At 37.0% G+C, this 18071-nt stretch overlaps 1 protein-coding gene across 3 annotated transcripts; it reads left to right on the top strand.

Annotated features, from left to right (window-relative positions):
• Positions 1-267: 267 nt before the first annotated feature.
• On the top strand, positions 268-17868 carry zbtb44 (zinc finger and BTB domain containing 44). 3 transcript variants are annotated; one of them, XM_084113370.1, is made up of 6 exons: positions 268-574; positions 3458-4566; positions 7340-7424; positions 10493-10644; positions 12008-12308; positions 14944-17868. In XM_084113370.1, the coding sequence occupies exons 2-6, from the start codon at positions 3480-3482 to the stop codon at positions 15284-15286; spliced, it is 1968 nt and encodes a 655-aa protein (XP_083969496.1). In that variant the 5' UTR covers positions 268-574; positions 3458-3479; the 3' UTR covers positions 15287-17868. The 3 variants fall into 3 exon arrangements, with proteins under 3 accessions (XP_083969496.1, XP_083969495.1, XP_083969497.1); XM_084113369.1 differs by having other exon boundaries at positions 3454-4566; XM_084113371.1 differs by having other exon boundaries at positions 3454-4566; positions 12008-12091; positions 14944-15104.
• Positions 17869-18071: the final 203 nt, after the last annotated feature.

The following is an 18071-nucleotide window of genomic DNA, read 5'->3' as shown; positions in this document are numbered from 1 at the left end:
GACTAGTACCTTGCCACAAGTAACATAAAACAACAGTCAGTCAGAGTTGACTTTTTCTTAAAAAAAGAAAAGAAAAACATAGACAACACTTGACAGGTGAGCTTTCTAGAACCAGTAACATATAATGCTGTAGTCTGAAACGAAACTCTTAAATACTCTACAAATGGTTTACAAAAATGTAAATCATGCTTTTATTTTGTGTTACTGCGTCATCACAGCGCTTTTGAGGTCATCACTAAAAAATGAAAGGTCAGTCGCACAAGCCCCGTGAAAAGCATTCTGGGATACAGTATGTAAACATCAGCCTCAAACCTGTCAGAGGAGATACCAATGCATTTTATACATAATGCAATTTTGAGCGGGCTTCTTTTTGTATGACTTTGCCCTTTAATACAAACGGGGGGCCCTCGACTTCGTGATTTATCGGGATGTGACTCTGCTTTCAACAAGCGACAGTACTTCTGAGCAAGTGTCAGAATGCTAGCAGCTAGTTAGCTCGCTGCTGGCTCACATTCATGCGCTCATCATAGTTGTATAACATTTCACCGGATTCGACCGTTCTTCTTTGTTACCGGTGAGCTTGAAAGACATTCATCCAACTCGAGTAATGTTTTGTACACTGTGTTGACACTGACGACACTGTTGTAGTCATCGTCAGAGATTAGCCAGCTAGCCAATGAATGCTGCAGGTTAGCTGGACGTTGTTTTTTTTTTGGCTGTAAACGGTAAAGCACAAGTTTTACTATTCTTCTTGAGTATATTTGAGTATATAAGTTTCTAGTAATGTCTCATTGTTAACTCTTGGATTTTTCATATATACATTGTAACCTTACTCTCTAATTTACTTTACACACCGCACAATAGCAGGCCACATTAAACCTGTCAAAATACGCAGCTTTTGGGGATCAGGAATTAAGTGTGCACTAAATGCGTGAATCTAAACCTTTTATATGGGGGGTGTGAATGATATTGTCACGGCTGCTATAGAATGCATGCTTGTGATTTGTTTCTCAAACAAAAGCAACTCGTGTGTAAAGCCACGCCCCTTTAACGTTCCCTGAGGATAAGTTTAATCATCAACGAGATGTCATTGTCTCCTGCAACTTCCTCTCCATTCATTACTTATGGATGAATTATGTCTTAAATTCTGCATTTTATATTGACTAAGATTTCAGTGTATCTACTTTTGCTACATTTTCCCTGAGCTAAAATATTTTTAAGCCTGTTTTATACTTCTGCGTCGAACTGCCGCCGTAGCTACGTCGTAGGCTGTGTGTAGCGCGCGTACCCTACGGCGTACCCTGACGTGCACCTCTCCAAAAATGTAACAACGCGTCAATTCTACGCGGACACAAGCGCTGTGATTGGTCTGCCAGAACCCCTCCCTCGGTGTTTCACATGCTCCCTAGGTGCGCGTCAACGCGGACAACGACACAGAAGCATAACGGCGTATAGGCTCCGGCGTAGGTCCGACGCAGAAGTATAATGAGGCCTTTACATGGACAATCCACGGATAATTTAAATTTTAATCGTTATACATTTCGAAACTGGCATCTTTATATTTGTTTTGGGAGGCCTTCACCACAAAATTAAAATTGTCTCATATTCACCCTCATGTTTTCCCAAACCACTACGACTCATTTTCTTCTGGGGAAAAAAGAGATATTAACTTTGAACGAAAGAATATTAGTGCAAGCGATGCCTTCTAACGGTTGCTTTGTTTTTCATGTATACAATTTTATACTGTGTGACTCGTTTATTATTATTTAAATATTTGGGGAATTGTCATAAATAATAATAAAAAATATTAGATACTAATTCATAATTCAATGTTTCCCATTCATTATCTATAGAATCTGTCCTGCCAGTTTCATAATGAACCGATTAAACTTCTCATAATAACATGACAGTTCTTTACCGTTGTGTTTCGTGCCATTGCTTTGGCAAAGAAATGGACTTCCATAACTTTCTTTGTTGAAAATATATAATTTTTAACTCATTTATATATATATATATATATATATATATATATATATTATAATGTTAGATATAGTCTGTAAACCTAACCAATAATCTGATATAATCTGAATCTGATTTCATGGATTCTAATTTTTACTTTTAATTTATAAGTTACCACATTGAACATTGTTAAAAGAATCTTTTTTTTTTCTTTTTTCTTTTTTTTTTCAAATTTTTCACAGCCCGCCGATAACTCTTTAAAGTTTTTAAAAAAAAAGTAAAAAAAAAAAAAAAACAGTTTAAAAAAAACAGTTAAAAAAAAAAAAAAAACGGGCTTGACACCTTTAAAAGCGGTGGTAGGGTTTTTATCAGTATTTCAACCGTGGCGTCCAGTTACTGCTGGAGCAATAAATCAGAAATCTGCAGAGGCAAAGGGTTTTTTTGTAAACCTATTTTATAGCTCTACGCTTTCATTTGTCCCAAAAATCTTGTAAAGTCTCTGTCACTGTGTGGAATGCAGCTTACCGTTCTAAGAACTCAAAGTATAATCTTTCTAAGAATTAAGTGAATTTCTTAGATGTTTCGTAGCTTACTTCATCTCCTTGTTTGATTAGACACTGCAGTTGTAAATGTTTAACATTGCGAGTCAAGGACCAAAGATGAACTCTTTCTCTCTAAACTGAGACAGACTCATTTGGACATCTGTGTAGTTTAGACATATCTGCCATCACTCTGTTAGCTGTCAGTTGGATCCAAGCAATTCTAAACCAATTTTCGGCAGATGTTATTTGAGGGAGTATGTTTGGGCTTGGAAAAGTTACAAAATCAGGATTCTTTAGCTCTGAATCATTCTAAGTATGTGCTTGTGCTTTGTGTCATAAGGACCACTGGAAATGAAAAAGTGCTGAAGGTGTAAAGCCTTGTGTCTTCTGTCTGTATATCTAGCTCTGCTAGATCAGCAGTGAGGAAGAATATTCCTTGCCAGTGACAGTGAGATTGATAAACTATTACTTGGGAGAACTTTTAGGGGATTTTTTTTTTTAGAATAATAACATAAATAATTTTATTTTTAACCTATTTTCTATTTTTCTATTTTATTTAATCTATTTTCATTAAATCAACTTTAGCACAAATGTATTCTGTAATGATGCAGTTTGTATTTAACATTTATTTAAAATATATAAAATATAATTTATATTATTAATATAATTTATATTATTATTTTATTTATTATTTATATTATTAATATAATATTATATAATATTATAAATATGTTATTAAATTATAATTTAAAAATAGGCTATGTGTGCATGGTATTTGGAGTTCTCTTCATGTTTTTAATGATACTTTAATGACAGTCAATTATGTATATTCCTGCAAACTTGCATCCCTACTTCAAATATTCAATTACAATTTGATTACTTCAAAAACCTGTTGTAGTTTGCATATAAATGGTAGCCATTTTGTGAAACTAATGTATCTTATTATGTCCAGGCAGCCCAGGCGTCCTACTGTGAAGGATGGGTGTGAAAACCTTCACTCACAACTCCCCCAGCCACAGCCAGGAGCTTTTGGATAAGCTTAACACCCTGCGCAGTGAGGGCCACTTCTGTGACGTTACCATTCGTGTACAGGGCCAGCTGTTCTCAGCCCACAAAGTAGTACTAGCCTGCTGTAGTGACTTCCTTCGAGCGAAGCTGTCTGGGAAGCCGGCTGAAGAAGACACTGTGATTGTAGGTGAAGATAACAAACATGTGCTGGATCTTCAACACGTGACTGTCGCTGGTTTCGCCCCTCTTCTGGAATACGCCTACACGTCCACCCTGTCCATTAGTACGGAGAATATAATCGATGTACTCGCGGCGGCTAGCTACATGCAGATGTTTGCTGTAGCCAACACTTGCTCTGAGTTCATGAAGTCCAGTATCCTGTGGAACTCTGCATCCTCGGGAGCAGGAGGCCCTGGTAGCACCCTGCCCCCTGGTTTACACAGGCCCCAAGAGCCACCTGAAGGCCATGCGAGCTGCACCCTCGCCCCTGTAGATGCCCTCTCACCGTCTCCGGTCTCATCCGAGTGCAGTGTACCGGAGCGGCCCATCCCTGTGTGCCGCGAATCTAGGCGCAAGCGCAAAGGCTTTGCGAGCCCACAACCAGCATCCTCTACCTCTCCACAAGTCCCCAACCCCTCTCCCTCCTCTTCCTCCTTCCCAGAGAGTTCAGCGCAGGCTCTGGAACCATCTCTGGCCTTCTCCTGGACATACCCCTTTGGTGTGGACCGGAGGTTTACGCCAGAGAAGTCAAAACTACCTGAAGGTCTCCTGGAAGCATCCGGAGCGTCTGGGCAGGACTCTAGTGGACGGGCACTGGTGGAGTATCTCGCCTGCGAGGGCCCGCGCAGCCTGGGGGTTGGGGGTGCGGCAGGGGTAGAGGAGGAGGAAGAAGATGATGTGCAGGTGAAGGTGGAGAGGCTGAGTGATGAAGAAGTGCATGAAGAGGCTTCTCAGCCGGTCAGTGCTCCACACAGTTCTCTGAGTGACCAGCAGACGGTTCCTGGCAATGAACACACCCAAGAAGATCTACTCATCAGCCCCCAGTCCTCATCCATTGGTAAGACTCCTTACGTTCATACATAAAATTTCTTGATTCCACTTACTCTGTGATGAGCATGTATTTAAGGTCTGTATTACATGGTTATTACAAGGTCTACTGTTCACAACGTTCGGGTAAGTATGTTTTTTTGTTTTTTTTTAAAGAAATTATACTTTTATTGAGCAAGAACACATTAAATTAATCAAAGTGACAGTAAAAACATTTATACAAAGTTCTGTCATGAAACTCTAGATACAGGGTTCGTACGGTCATGGAAAAACCTGGAAAAGTAATGGAATTTTAAAATAGCAATTTCAAGGCCTGGAAAAGTTTTGGAAAAATAAATAAACCCAGAAAGTTTTGGAAAAGTCGTGGAAATCAGTTTCAAAATATTTATATAATGGAATATTATGTTTAAGTAAAAATATTGGTTAAACAAACTACAATACTTAACACTCATTCGATCCATCTGACTGCGGCATTCCATCAGATTTCGTTGCAGCAGCGTTGAGCATTTTAACCAATCACACGCGTTTCTGTTGAGCTTATGAATGTGATGACCAATCAGAAGCGTTCAGAGTAGTCATCACTGAAACTGAAAAGACTTTTATTCAGTACACACGCTGTCTGACTGAATTCTTACTGAAACTCGCAAATTCACCCATCATAAACAACAAAATGCAAATTCGATGTAAGAGAATCATGTCGCAGTGTCGTCAGCTTCTGTGATTTTAACGTGAGTGTTTGTGAGAGTGCTTAAACTCGCTCTAGACCCAAGTTATGGACAGCTTCACAATCAGTCACATTCTCTGCTCTCTTTCTGTATACAGTTTATTCCAGTTATTATATAATGTTTTCATCGTGCTGATAAGATTATGTGAAGTATTAATTTTCTAAAGTCTAAAAAGCATTAAAATAATTCATAAATGGTTCTTGTTTTATCTGTGCAGCCAGAATATGACATGCAGTTTCCCCAAACACATAAACAATTTTATATATTCTATTACAATATCAAGAGCATGAAATGACCCTGTAATGAGTTCCTGTTAATTTGATAATTATGAGTAACATTAAACAGTAAATAAACATTTATGATATTTCAAATTTAGCTTCTGTTCCACCTTTGCTGTATAAAGATGGCTTTTGTTAATGATACAATTTTATTGGTAACAGTCTTTATAGTATTCTGATTGATTTAAGTAGTTGGTATTCCAAACGTTTGTCTCTGGCACTGCAACCTTACTTGCTCTCAGCAGCGTGTTGTGTATGTATTGGCAGTTGCAAGTCCCGTACTTGCTCTGCAGCAGCAGCGTAGCAGATCTATTCCACCAAGACCAAACATATCAACATTGTAATATCCATTACCATGCCAAACACTCCAAAAGTTGTCATGTCAGAAATAACATTACAAAAGATTAAATAAATGCTTTTTTTTTGCTTTTTTTTTTACTTTCTATTGATCAAAGAATCATGAAAAATGCAACTGCTTTACTGTGTTTTGATCAAATAAATGCAGTTTTGGTGAGCATAAGAGACTTCTTTTAAAAACTTTTTTTTTTTTTTTTTTAATGTACCAACCCGACTTTTGAATGGTAGTGTATATTTAAAACATTTTGGAAAATTATGTTATGATGTTAATTATGAAACATATTATAAAAAAAAATTTCTTGATAATTGCACATGACAGTTAAAAGGGTTAGTTCACCCAAAAATGAAAATTCTGTCAGTAATTACTCACCCTCATGCTGTTCCAACCCCGTAAGACTTTTGTTCATCTTCGGAACACAAATTAAGATATTTTTGATGATATCTGAGAGCTGGCTCACTCCTTCATAGGCTGCTATGTAATTGCATCTGCCGGCCCAGAAAAGTTAGTAAAGACATTGTTAAAATAGTCTTTAAAAAGTGACTACAGTGGCTCAACCTTAGGTTTATCAAGCGACGAGAATACTTTTTGTGTGCAAAAAAACCCCCAAAATAATGACTTTATTCAACTATTAATTTTCTTCTTTGTGGGCCTCTGATGTGAGTTCACGAGAGAGCGCCACGACGCATGCGCGAGAACTGAGAAGATGATGCAGATGGGTCTCGATTTAGTGTTTAAAATGGTTCTAAAGTGTGCATTTCCTGGATGTCCGAATCGTGAGAAACCAAGGAGAAAACGTAAAAGTGCCTTACCAATGCCGCAAAATTAATGGCTTACTTTTCACACTTTCCCATCAAATGATCATGAGCGCCATCTTCTCAGTTCTCGCGCATGCGTCATGACGCTCTCGTGAACTCACATCAGAGGCCCACACGGAATAAAATGAATAGTTGAATAAAATCGTTATTTTTGGTGTTTTTTGCGCATAAAAATTATTCTCGTTGCTTGATAAACTTAAGGTTGAGCCACTGTAGTCACTTGGACTATTTTAACATTGTATTTACTAACTTTCTGGGCTGGCAGATATCGATTACCTAGCAGCCTATGAAGGAGTGAGCAAGCTCTCAGATTTCATCAAAAATATCTTAATTTGTGTTCCGAAGATGAACAAAAGTTTTACAGGGTTGGAACAGCATGAGGGTGAGTAAATACTGACAGAATTTTCATTTTTGGGTGAACTAACCCTTTAAGTCATTAATTGAAAATTACATAGTTACCTCATATTTATCAGAACTTTACTCTTTGATTATTTCATGCACTTTTGAGAACTACAGAGGCAGTATCTGTTTAAAATAAACAACACAATATTGAGACACAGTTTTACTGGAGAAGAGGTTCAAAAACAACGTTTTGCTCTCTCTTCAGGCTCCATGGATGAGGGGGTGACGGAGGGTCTCCAGTCCATGCAGGGCACTCCAAACACTACTGGTCACATGGAGGAGGATGAGAGGTAAGACCCCTTTGAGTGTCTGGGTTGTTTTTACAGAGTATCCTTTTACTGTGTCTCACTTTTATGATTGAACTAAAGGGCCCCTCTGAGGAGGGACATCATTTTTTAGACTTCTCATCATCGTCTTTCCTCATGTATACTTATTTATATGCAGTAGAGGCTTCTGTGATATTGTAGTGACTATTAGAATGAAGATTTATTGCCAAGAGGCCAGAGAAGCTAGTTGGCAGGCTTTCTGGAAACTTCTTGGACATGAATTTGCCTTTTGGAATACTGGAAGAGAAGGGAAATGGTATGATGCAAAACAAATGGGATCGAAAAAAAGACACTGCTGTCCATCTCAGGAGTAGGAGTCTGCTTTTATATGACAACTTGATATGCCTGACTAAATGTGTTATATGTTAGCCTTAAATCTTTTTGGGGTGATATCTGTGGACAGAGGAAATTGTAGCAGTACTGCAAATACACTTTCTTTCGTGGCACTTTCTTTAAATTCCTACCCAAATTTACATGTATTCCTTTCAAGGGGTCATGAAATGGAAAATCAAAATGTTCTTGATATTTACACATTTAAGAGGTTACTCTACAATAAAAACATACTACAATTAGCATGCTGAAACAGACTGTTGCAATCGTTTTAGTTGCCTTGGTTCATTTTCTTCTGACTCAGGCTCAAACCTATATGGCTCTGTTACGGCACTGGCCATCTTGAGCATCAAAAAACACATCACACATGCTGCGAGTGAGGACATAGATACGGTGCGATTAAGTTCACCAATCAAATTAGTGGGCATTTACTTGCATTTCTGAAAGAGGTAACCCCCCTTGTAACAGAGAGTGAAAGTGAAAATGAGGATGAAATAATTCATTTGACTAAATAATTTATTTTTGGTAATAAAAATATAAAAACATAATATAAAGATTTGAAAATGCACCCCTTTAACAGATTTTTAAATTTATGTCTTGTGAAGACAAACAGGACACCCATAAATCGATCTGTTGCACTACGATTAAAGAAGATAGTGATATAAGTACTAGGGATGGAACGGTACACAGAAGTCACGGTTCGGTTCAGACATCACGTTTCGGTACGAGTTCGGAACAATGGAGGGAAAAGCAAAACAAAAATGCAGAAGTCTTGTGCATGTCTCAGGCTGTACCACCAAAGGAAAATAAATTACTTAAAGGAACACTCCACCGTTTTTTGAAATGGGGCTTATTCACCTTCTTTCCTACATTTAGATAGGTGGGCAAATGCATTTTTGTCTCAGTGCATGCGTTGTTTTAGTTTGACAGGATCGGCGCTAGCTTAGCTTAGCTTAATGAATGGGATCCTTTGTTGCCAGCTAGCATGGCCTGAGTAAAAGTGATAAAAAAACAACAGAAAAACACCTAATTACTTCTTGTGGCCTGCGTATTCACAACGAGTACAAATAGCAAAGCAGATTAACACTAGGCGATTTCTTAGGCAGATATTGACTTGGGACTATATTAGGGGGAAGCACAGGCGAAGCACTGCTACTTGGGCGCAGAGATATTACGCAACACATGAAATCCCACGACAAAAATGCATTTGCCCACCTATCTAAATGTAGGAAAGAAGGTGAATAAGCCCTATTTCAAAAAACGGTGGAGTGTTCCTTTAAGCTTTGTATTTTTAAATAAGTTTTATTAATAAAGTAAAGGCATAGAACCAGTTTATTTGTAGTGCACTGACAATAGTTTTATATAATTAGTTTATTAATTAAATTAATAAAAAGACAAAAAGACCTTGAGATATGTTTGGTAATTGTACCTGAATGAATTGAAAATTAATTTGCTACATTTCAGATTAACATATTTGTTTTCCTTAAAGTTGTAATTAACAGTAACTTAAACACTTTACAGTTTGAATGATGTCCTGTATAAACAAAATGACGGAGTATGTTTTTATGTTTCCACTGTTCGATCGTGCCCGCGCCTCACACGCACACAAATATAAGTAAACACTTTGCGACTTTTCCTCTCTCTCTCTCTCTCTCTCTCTCTCTCTCTCTCTCTCTCTCTCTCTCTCTCTCTCTCTCTCTCTCTCTCTCTCTCTCTCTCTCTCTCTCTCTCTCTCTCTCTCTCTCTCTCTCTCTCTCTCTCTCTCTCTCACACACACACACACACACACACACACACACACACACACACACACACACACACACACACACACACAACATATTCCAGCATTGCAATCTTTACATCGCAGCCTGCTTCAGAGCTAAGGCGGGGCTACAGATTAGGTGTCCCTAAAGAACCTGCATATCTAACAGTAGTTACGCATTACATTAATTAATTTGCACGTGAGTTTTATTTATTTTTATACCGTGTATTCTCCGTGTAAATTTATGCACCGAACCATGACGCCTGTACCGTTTCGGTTCAATACGAATACATGTACCGTTCCACCCCTAATAGGTACACTACCATTCAAAAGTTTGGGGTCGGTACAATTTTTTAAATGTTTTTTAAAGAAGTCTCTTATTTTCACCAAGGCTGTAATCCAGTAACTGTATAATTCTGTACATTGTGAAATATTATTCCAATTTAAAATAAATGTTTTCTGTTTTAGTGTATTTTCAAATATAATTTATTCCTGTGATCCAATGCTGGATTTTCAGCAGCATTACTCCAGTCTTCAGTGTCACTTGAAAGTTGTTGTGCTATTAATGTTTTTGTAGAAAAAAACATGCTGAATGTTTTTTTTATATTTTTCAGGATTGTTTGATGAGTGCAAAGTTCTAAAGAACATTTATTTGAAGTAGAAATTTCTTTTTCAACATCCTTACTAATTCAAATTCAAAACAAATTCTTACTGATCCCAAAACTTTGGGAATATGGAGGCACATGTGCCACCCTGTTTCCTTTTTAGTCATTTAGATTTCTATTAAGAGTTTTTCAACGTAAAATAATTACTTGAGACAAGACAGATTTTTTTTATAGAAAAGTTCTACAAGTCTCTTCATTAGTGACTACTAAGAGTCAGTGTGTAATTGGATCATCTAATTAGTCTCTTTTCTTTTTTTCTTGTTGCTTTTCTCCAGGCTGGAGAATGTCCAGTACCCATACCACCTGTACATCAGTCCCTCCACCCGCCCAGGACTCAACGGTCCTGAACGGCCCTTCCAGTGTCCTACATGTGGCGTCCGCTTCACTCGAATACAGAATCTCAAACAGCACATGCTCATCCACTCTGGTGAGAGAGCCTCTGCTATTACAGGACTCCACACTGACCGTGACAGTGCATGATGTGAATGCTAAGAATTTTTTCTTTCTTTCTTCAATCACTATATTATATTCACTTTATATTCCTGATGCCTCACCCAGTGCTTGATTTAAGCCATGTCCTGCCCGATCCTGGAAAATAAACAATCTGGAATTAACAAGTGCACTGCATGGTGATAGTGCGTGTCTACATGAGACGGAGCATGTGCGGGTTTGTTTTGCGCACAGTGTGCGTGTTTGTTTTGCGCACAGTGTGCAGCGCAAAGTATGGAGAGTGTATATACCTGACATATTATTTTAATAAAAATATGAAAAAATGTCAAAAAGACAGTCAAGCAAATAAATTTTTTTCATATCCGCGTGTAAAGCTGATGGTGTTTCTGATTAAAAAAAATTAAATAAAGAAAATGAAACTGCACCTCTTGACAATTCTGCTAATACTAATCAGGATAGCAGGAGACATGAGCACCGGGAGTTAGATCAGTCAGAATCGGTGTAATAAAGAGGCAATGATGTCATCGGTGAGAGATAAATATCACTGATCAACTGAATGATATTTGGTCTCAACGTAGCTATACGATACAGAATAATACACTAGGCTGTTGTTAGGGCCATGCAGACACTTGTGAATGATGCTCTTAGTTGTGCTATCACCGTTTATTGATGTCATTGTATGTTCAAGGAAAGCTGAAGTTGTAAGGTCGGTGTCGGCCACAGCGCCTTTTAATTGTTGTTTTGGATCCGGCAATTATTAATTTACAAGCACTTTAAGCACTGGCCTCATCCCATTTTTCTAATGATTAATGTACTGAAGCTTTATTGTTAAAATGTTTTAGGACAGCTGAAGACAGGTGGTAAGCTTTTAGACAGGATCCAGGAATGACTTAATGTCGGGCTCTGTATTACATAAACTTCTTGTTTGCAGAAGAGTACAACATGATTCACCCTAATCGACTTGTTAGTTTATACAGAGGTGCCGTTTTGTTTGCTGTTGATTGTCCAAATAGAACTCATCACAGCGATTAGTTATGGACTGGTGAAAGCGATTGTATGCAATTGGTTTAGTTGTGGGTTATGTGACCAGCATGCCTATTGTGACACATTGCTGGAGTGAACCTTCACAATAAACATCCTGACTTATTTGTATGAGTAGGACGATGTTTTTGGTTATTTCGTCTTTTATTTAGCAGTTAACACACAATAAACTCAAACAAAGACATTCTTATGTTCATTTCAGTCTCATTCAACTTCATTATCATCTTTATTTGCTAATTATCTCCTGTTTTCTGATATGGATATGGTAGACAGTAATCTTTCATGGGTTTCCTCTACAGGTATTAAGCCATTCCAGTGTGACCGCTGCGGGAAAAAGTTTACGCGGGCTTACTCCTTGAAGATGCACCGGCTGAAGCACGAAGGTAAACGCTGTTTCCGGTGCCAGATCTGTAGCGCCACTTTCACTTCCTTCGGTGAATATAAGCACCACATGAGGGTGTCTCGCCACATCATCCGCAAGCCTCGGATTTACGAGTGCAAAACGTGCGGCGCCATGTTTACCAACTCCGGCAATTTAATCGTACACCTGAGGAGTCTCAACCATGAGGCGTCAGAACTAGCAAACTACTTCCAGACCAGGTGAGGAGGAGCTGAACATTCTAAGAAAATATGTAGAAGTACAAATTTAGTTTTGTACGGTCGGCCGCTCATCTCATGTTGAGGAGGTAGCAGATGCGTTTTTGAATTGGGGTGGGGGGGGGGGTTATTTAACTGTATTGAAGAATATGTGTATAAGGTGAAACACTTTACAATAAGGTTCAATTCGTTGACATTAGTTAGTATTGGGTGTCATGAATTAACAAAGATCATTACCTTTAAATAATTTATTCATGTATTTTTATTAATTTAAATGAAGCCTGTTGTGCTCAACAAGGCTGCATTTATTTGATTAAATACAGTAAAAAAAAAAATAAATATATATATATATATATATTGTGAAAAATTATTACAATTTAAAATAACTTTTCTATTTGAAAATATTTTAAAATGTAATTTATTCTTGTAATCTATTCTTCAGTGTCACATGATCCTTCAGAAATCATTCTAATATGCGGATTTGGTGCTCAAGAATGAATACTTTCTTATTATTATCAATGTTGAAAACGGTTATGCTGGTTAATATTTTTTGTGGAAACAGTAATAAGTCAGTCAAAAAAAAAAAAATTTACTGTAACTTTTGATAAATTTAATGCATCCTTGCTGCATAATTTTTTTTTTCTATCTTGATCAAAAAAATCTTACTGTACCCCACACTTTTGAACAGTATTAATGTATGTTCTTAATACATAAACTAATGTTAATTTATATAACTTCAATACACTATGAACATACATTAATTAACAATGACAAATAGTATATTTATAAATTAACAATAACCTATAAATGAATTCTGTAGTAATTATTGCTTATTGTTAGTTGATTCATGATACCCAGTGCATGAACTAATGTTAACTAATATAACCTTATTATAAAGTGTTACAGATGTATTTTTAAAGACTGAAGATGACAGGTTTTTCTCGTTGAGGTGTGACTGACAAAATTCTTCTATCAGATGAAATGTCTTTCCTGCTGAGTTTTAACAGGTTTACCCCAGTCCAGGCTAACGCCCAGTTCCATTGTGTTTTATTTGGAAGACCGTTAATTACTGAATAGAGCTTTCAGGAAATCACTGAAACCTCCTCTATTGACTGTCCTGATCCGTATTATGCTTATGTTTATTTATTCCTGAATAGATTTAACACACGTGCACACCCTTCAGTTTTTCTTGCATTCTATTCTTAAAATTGCACGTGTATTTCTCTTAGATGTGTTCTTCAGAAAAAAAAAAACTAAGTGACTTTCCTGTTTGAAAACAAGTATTTTCTAAATGAAATAATCATGGCTTTGATTCCATTTTGGAAGTAGTGAGAGTTGGACTGTGTATTAGAAAAAGAAGCTTTGCGATGTAAACAGTTGGAGCGGGCATGGAAATCAATCCTATCCTGAATAGGTTTTTTAAGTGAAGTTCTCAAAAAAGCTTAGTGGAATCATTGTCTATATTTTTGAGGAGACTGTAAGAGACATTCCTCTGAGGTAATCTTCATGACGCTAGCCCTTCATTAAAGCAGAGGGAAGGGAGTCAGGTGCATTTATGCATTGAGCTCCTGCTACACGTAGACTCCCTTATTTCATCCAACTGTTTATTTGATTTAAGCCCTCTCGCTCTTAGGATCTTTGTGGTCTATTCATCTTTGTCAGGCACAAATAAACAGTGTCAATGAAAGCTACAGTGCTGAGGCAATAGTTTGGCTCTGCCGTGTGCTTCTTAAGAGAGGGAGCGGTCATGTAGTGTATCCCGATGAAGTTTTATTATTGTGATTACAAGAAACGGTCGGCATTGCAGCCAGACTTTTCAGAGATCTTTGATGGACTTAATGTTTAATTGTAATTTTAAGATGAACAAACAAGTACAAATTGAAAAGTGCTAACTGGGTTAATTAGGCATCTCGCATGACATTTTTAAAAATCCTTTTGGAAAAAAATTAATTCCTGTCAATATTTTGCTTTAAAGTTTGTGCTAAGGACTTTTAATTCGGAAATCAATGTCGAGACTGCAACGACTTACTGTAAAGAAATAGGAAATTATGTCATTAGAATCTAAATCCTATTCATGGATTAAGCTATCAGTGTTTGAATTGTAATTTCTTGCTATATCACTTTTTCTGCCAAGCCACAATCCTCAATCTAATTTTGAAGCTTCAATTTTGACTTTTAGTTTAGATAGCTGAAGTGTTTTGCCAGAGGACATTTTGCCAAAGTTTATTGCTAGACATGAACATGCAAGGACTGGCTGTTCGTGGAAAAAAAAAATCCAAAGAATCTTAGACTCGTATACCAAACTTGGAACACAATCTTGGGTTAATCATAAGAAATTACTGTTTTGTTTTTTGACAAACTTGCGCCTGAGTGGTTTGACATCCTCTGATTGTGGCTTCACAGAGGAGATTGAAAGCAATAACTTTTAAATTTTAATAACCTATTTTTGTGTTTTAGCCCCATCATTTTTCATTAAGAAGTTTGAGCTTTTATGCTAAAAAGCCAATGAAGATACTAAGATTGTGAAATATCATTGTAAAGATCATTAAACTTGTCAGTTTTATCTCATGTTAAGTTAGTATTGATGGCAGTGATGATTTTCTGAACATTGGCGCTTCTCTCCCTTTTGTTGCCCTAGTGAGTTCCTCCTCCCAGACTACCTGAGTCACATGCAAGAGGAAGAGGGTCTGGGACACTTTGAGATGAGTGAGCACACCTTTGAAGCTTCTTCCTCCTCTTCCTCAGTCCAAACACCAGTTATCTCTCAAGTTTCCTCTACCATGAACTATGACACCCACACTTCTGCACCTCCTTCCCAAACCCCAAACACCAGATCAGGGCAGGAAGGGGAGGGCACACCAGGGGACCATCCCAAGTCCACCACTGCTGTTACCTCTCTACAAGACCCAGAAGAAGATGAGGGAGAGAAGGAGAGAGGGGGGAGAAAGAAGAAAAGACTTGTGTCAATTACAATTGAGTGAAAACGTTCCATACATGTAAACATGTATAATAACAGTCCTGTTGCACACTCAGTACTTTTGTTGTTGACGTCTCGTTACAGATTACAAATCTGGGGTGCGTTTCCCGAAAGCATCGTTGGCCAACTATGGTCGCAAGTTCCGTCGTTACCAATAGAGTTCAATGGACATTGCGATGAACTTGCGACCATAGTTGGCCAACGATGCTTTCGGGAAACGCACCCCTGATGTGTTCCATTATCAAAAAGTGTAATGCCTTTTGATATTTGTTCATTCTGATTTGTTGGGGTTACTTTAAAATTCAAGTCAAGTCACCTTTATTTATTTAGCGCTTCATACAATAGATTGTTTCAAATCAGCTTTACAGTGATAACAGGAAAATAGTGATTCAATGATACAAACAGAATTCAATTCTGCTGTGAAGCAGCTCTAAAAAGACAATAGTAAACAGTCATTTGTTTGTTCCAATTGTTGTAATATCACATTTGAATTTGGATTTACATGCAAATCTTTCTGAAAGAACATCACAATTCTAAATTTAAAAACATAAACTCGAAATAAAAAAGTGACTTTTTTATTTATTAGTAACCCATTATTATCTGTGACTATAATGAATTTGTTCCATTGAACATATTATTATTTTTTATTATATTATTTTTAACCACTTTGTGGCAGTGTCGAAAAGAATCTAATTGTACAAATGTGATGTTTTTTGCATAACATTGAACTATAACTGATCTCTTTTTATTATTTTTCTTCTTTTTCTCCTATTTAATGTCTGCGCCTGAACTATAGCAAACTGCCCCTTCTGACTGTAAACAAACCTGTTATAAACTGGGAAGCTTCGACCCCCTGAGCACCGTTCCTAAAAAAAATGTGAAAGTCTGCGTTACTACTTCCATGTGTGTTCAGAGCGGAAACAAAACACTGAACCTGACTGGCACAAAACAACCATGAAACCTTATTAATGGGCTGTTGTGCGTGGATGGTGACTAATCTAATGAGTGTATATGTGAAGAGTAGCCCTGTTTTCCTAGCCCTCTTTTCTGCTGTGTGTGTAATGCTGCTAAATTTTGTAAACTGTGCCTCTTGCCCAGCTCTCCGAACCACTCGTCAATTCGATCTAAAGAGCTGTATGTGAATTATTTTAGTTTAACATTGTTCTTTTGATTGTGACATATGGATGAAAAGGGTCACGTTTTAATAGAGTGGAAGGTGATATTTCCATAGCCTTTCCCATTTTATTGCTGTTGGAATTATTCTATGGAATTTTTCTCCATAACTTGATGCCATAGTTGTATGTGCCTAACAGTCTCCAAAACAAAGTTTATGAACATCTTGTGACTATGGCATGAGCCTTGATTGAAGATATGTAGCATTTATTTTGTTTGGTGATTGTAATGATCGTGTATCTTGCGTACAAATCCGCTTCCTCCATGTGATATTGCACCTGGCAATCAGTCTCGAAGCTGCTCCATTCCAACATTTTGTAGGGAACAAACATTTTAATAGGCTTTGTGCAATATTGTTTCGGATGATTCACATGTTCCAAAATGAAATGATGTGAATTAAAACATTTTATACTGCAGTGGACAATGAGCTGAATGAGTGAAGATAATGAACTACGGGAGGGGGTTAGTCGAGGGAATAAGCTAAAGCATGTACCCTTCGATAAACAGTTCATACGAAATACAAGGAGCGAAATAAATCCTATTGTGTTACAAAAACTAGGTTGCAATATCATTCTCTGATGTCATTTCCCTCGAGATGGTCTCCCGCTTATCTCACTCTCTCCATTTTTGCAACCACGGGCTGTTGCTCAAACTCAATTACTTCATAGTCTGAGAGTTTGTAGTGACGCATTTATCCATAAGACAATATTGGCTGTCTGTCCCAGATTGCTCTTTGTGCTACTTGCATGTTTTCCGTGCAAATAGAAATATGGGGGGGAATCAATATAGCATGGGTTGATTCGTTTGTTGGATGTCGTTTCAGATATGTGCAACTACCATTTTGTATACAATATTCAATATTTGGTGTTCAATTGTTTGAGCAGAAAGAAAACGTGATATTTCAGTAGTCATAATGCTTTTTTCCAAAATCTGCATCGATGACGGTTACCTTGTAAAGTGTCAATTTGTACATTTGTAATATCAATGTAAGTGTGAGTAGTTATTTGACTTGAGCCTTGTAGTGTTCGCTTTTGTGACCATGTCTTAATGGTATATACTCTATATTCTTTTTTAAAGCCTATTGTTTTAGTCGTATCTTGTGCCTTTGGATATTGGATCTGTATTGTATTTTAATTAGCATAAACATGCATTGATATGAATTCATAATGTTTTGTAGACAGAATGCTGGTAGACTTCAAATGTAGCTTGAAACTAAAAATATTTTTGAAGTGCTATTCGACACGGTTTAAACTGTATGTTTTTTGTTTATTTTCATAAAGAAAAATGTATTAGTCATTTTGTATCCTTTCAGTGGTTCTTATCATCTGTTTCTGTGCCAATTCAGATTTATTGAATGATGTTTTGTAAAAACATTATGTACATTAAGATTTACAGTAAATGGTTACAGCCTGAGACTCCAAGTGTGCCTAAATTCATTGCTTCCATTTTTATTGCTAAACAGTCATTCGGGTTTATTTTCTTAAAATTATCCTACACATATGTACACTACCATTCAAAGATTTTTTTGAAAACAAATAATAGTCTTATTCAGCTAGGATACATTCAATTGATTAAAACTGGGGGGTGGGGGAAAAATTCACATAAATGCTTTTTTT

The sequence above is a fragment of the Abramis brama genome (genome assembly GCF_963993115.1).
Source record: "Abramis brama genome assembly, chromosome: 5".
Taxonomy (NCBI): domain Eukaryota; kingdom Metazoa; phylum Chordata; class Actinopteri; order Cypriniformes; family Leuciscidae; genus Abramis; species Abramis brama.
The sequence above is the reverse complement of the archived record's forward strand: the minus strand, read 5'-3'. Positions and strand labels throughout refer to the sequence as shown.

Bases quoted from the DNA above. Each gene is read 5' to 3' on its own strand.
- zbtb44 (XM_084113370.1), top strand. From the start codon at position 3,480: ATGGGTGTGAAAACCTTCACTCACAACTCCCCCAGCCACAGCCAGGAG. The intron at 10,645-12,007 runs GTGAGAGAGCCT...TTTCCTCTACAG, and splicing joins GCACATGCTCATCCACTCTG to GTATTAAGCCATTCCAGTGT. The intron at 12,309-14,943 runs GTGAGGAGGAGC...TTGTTGCCCTAG, and splicing joins GCAAACTACTTCCAGACCAG to TGAGTTCCTCCTCCCAGACT.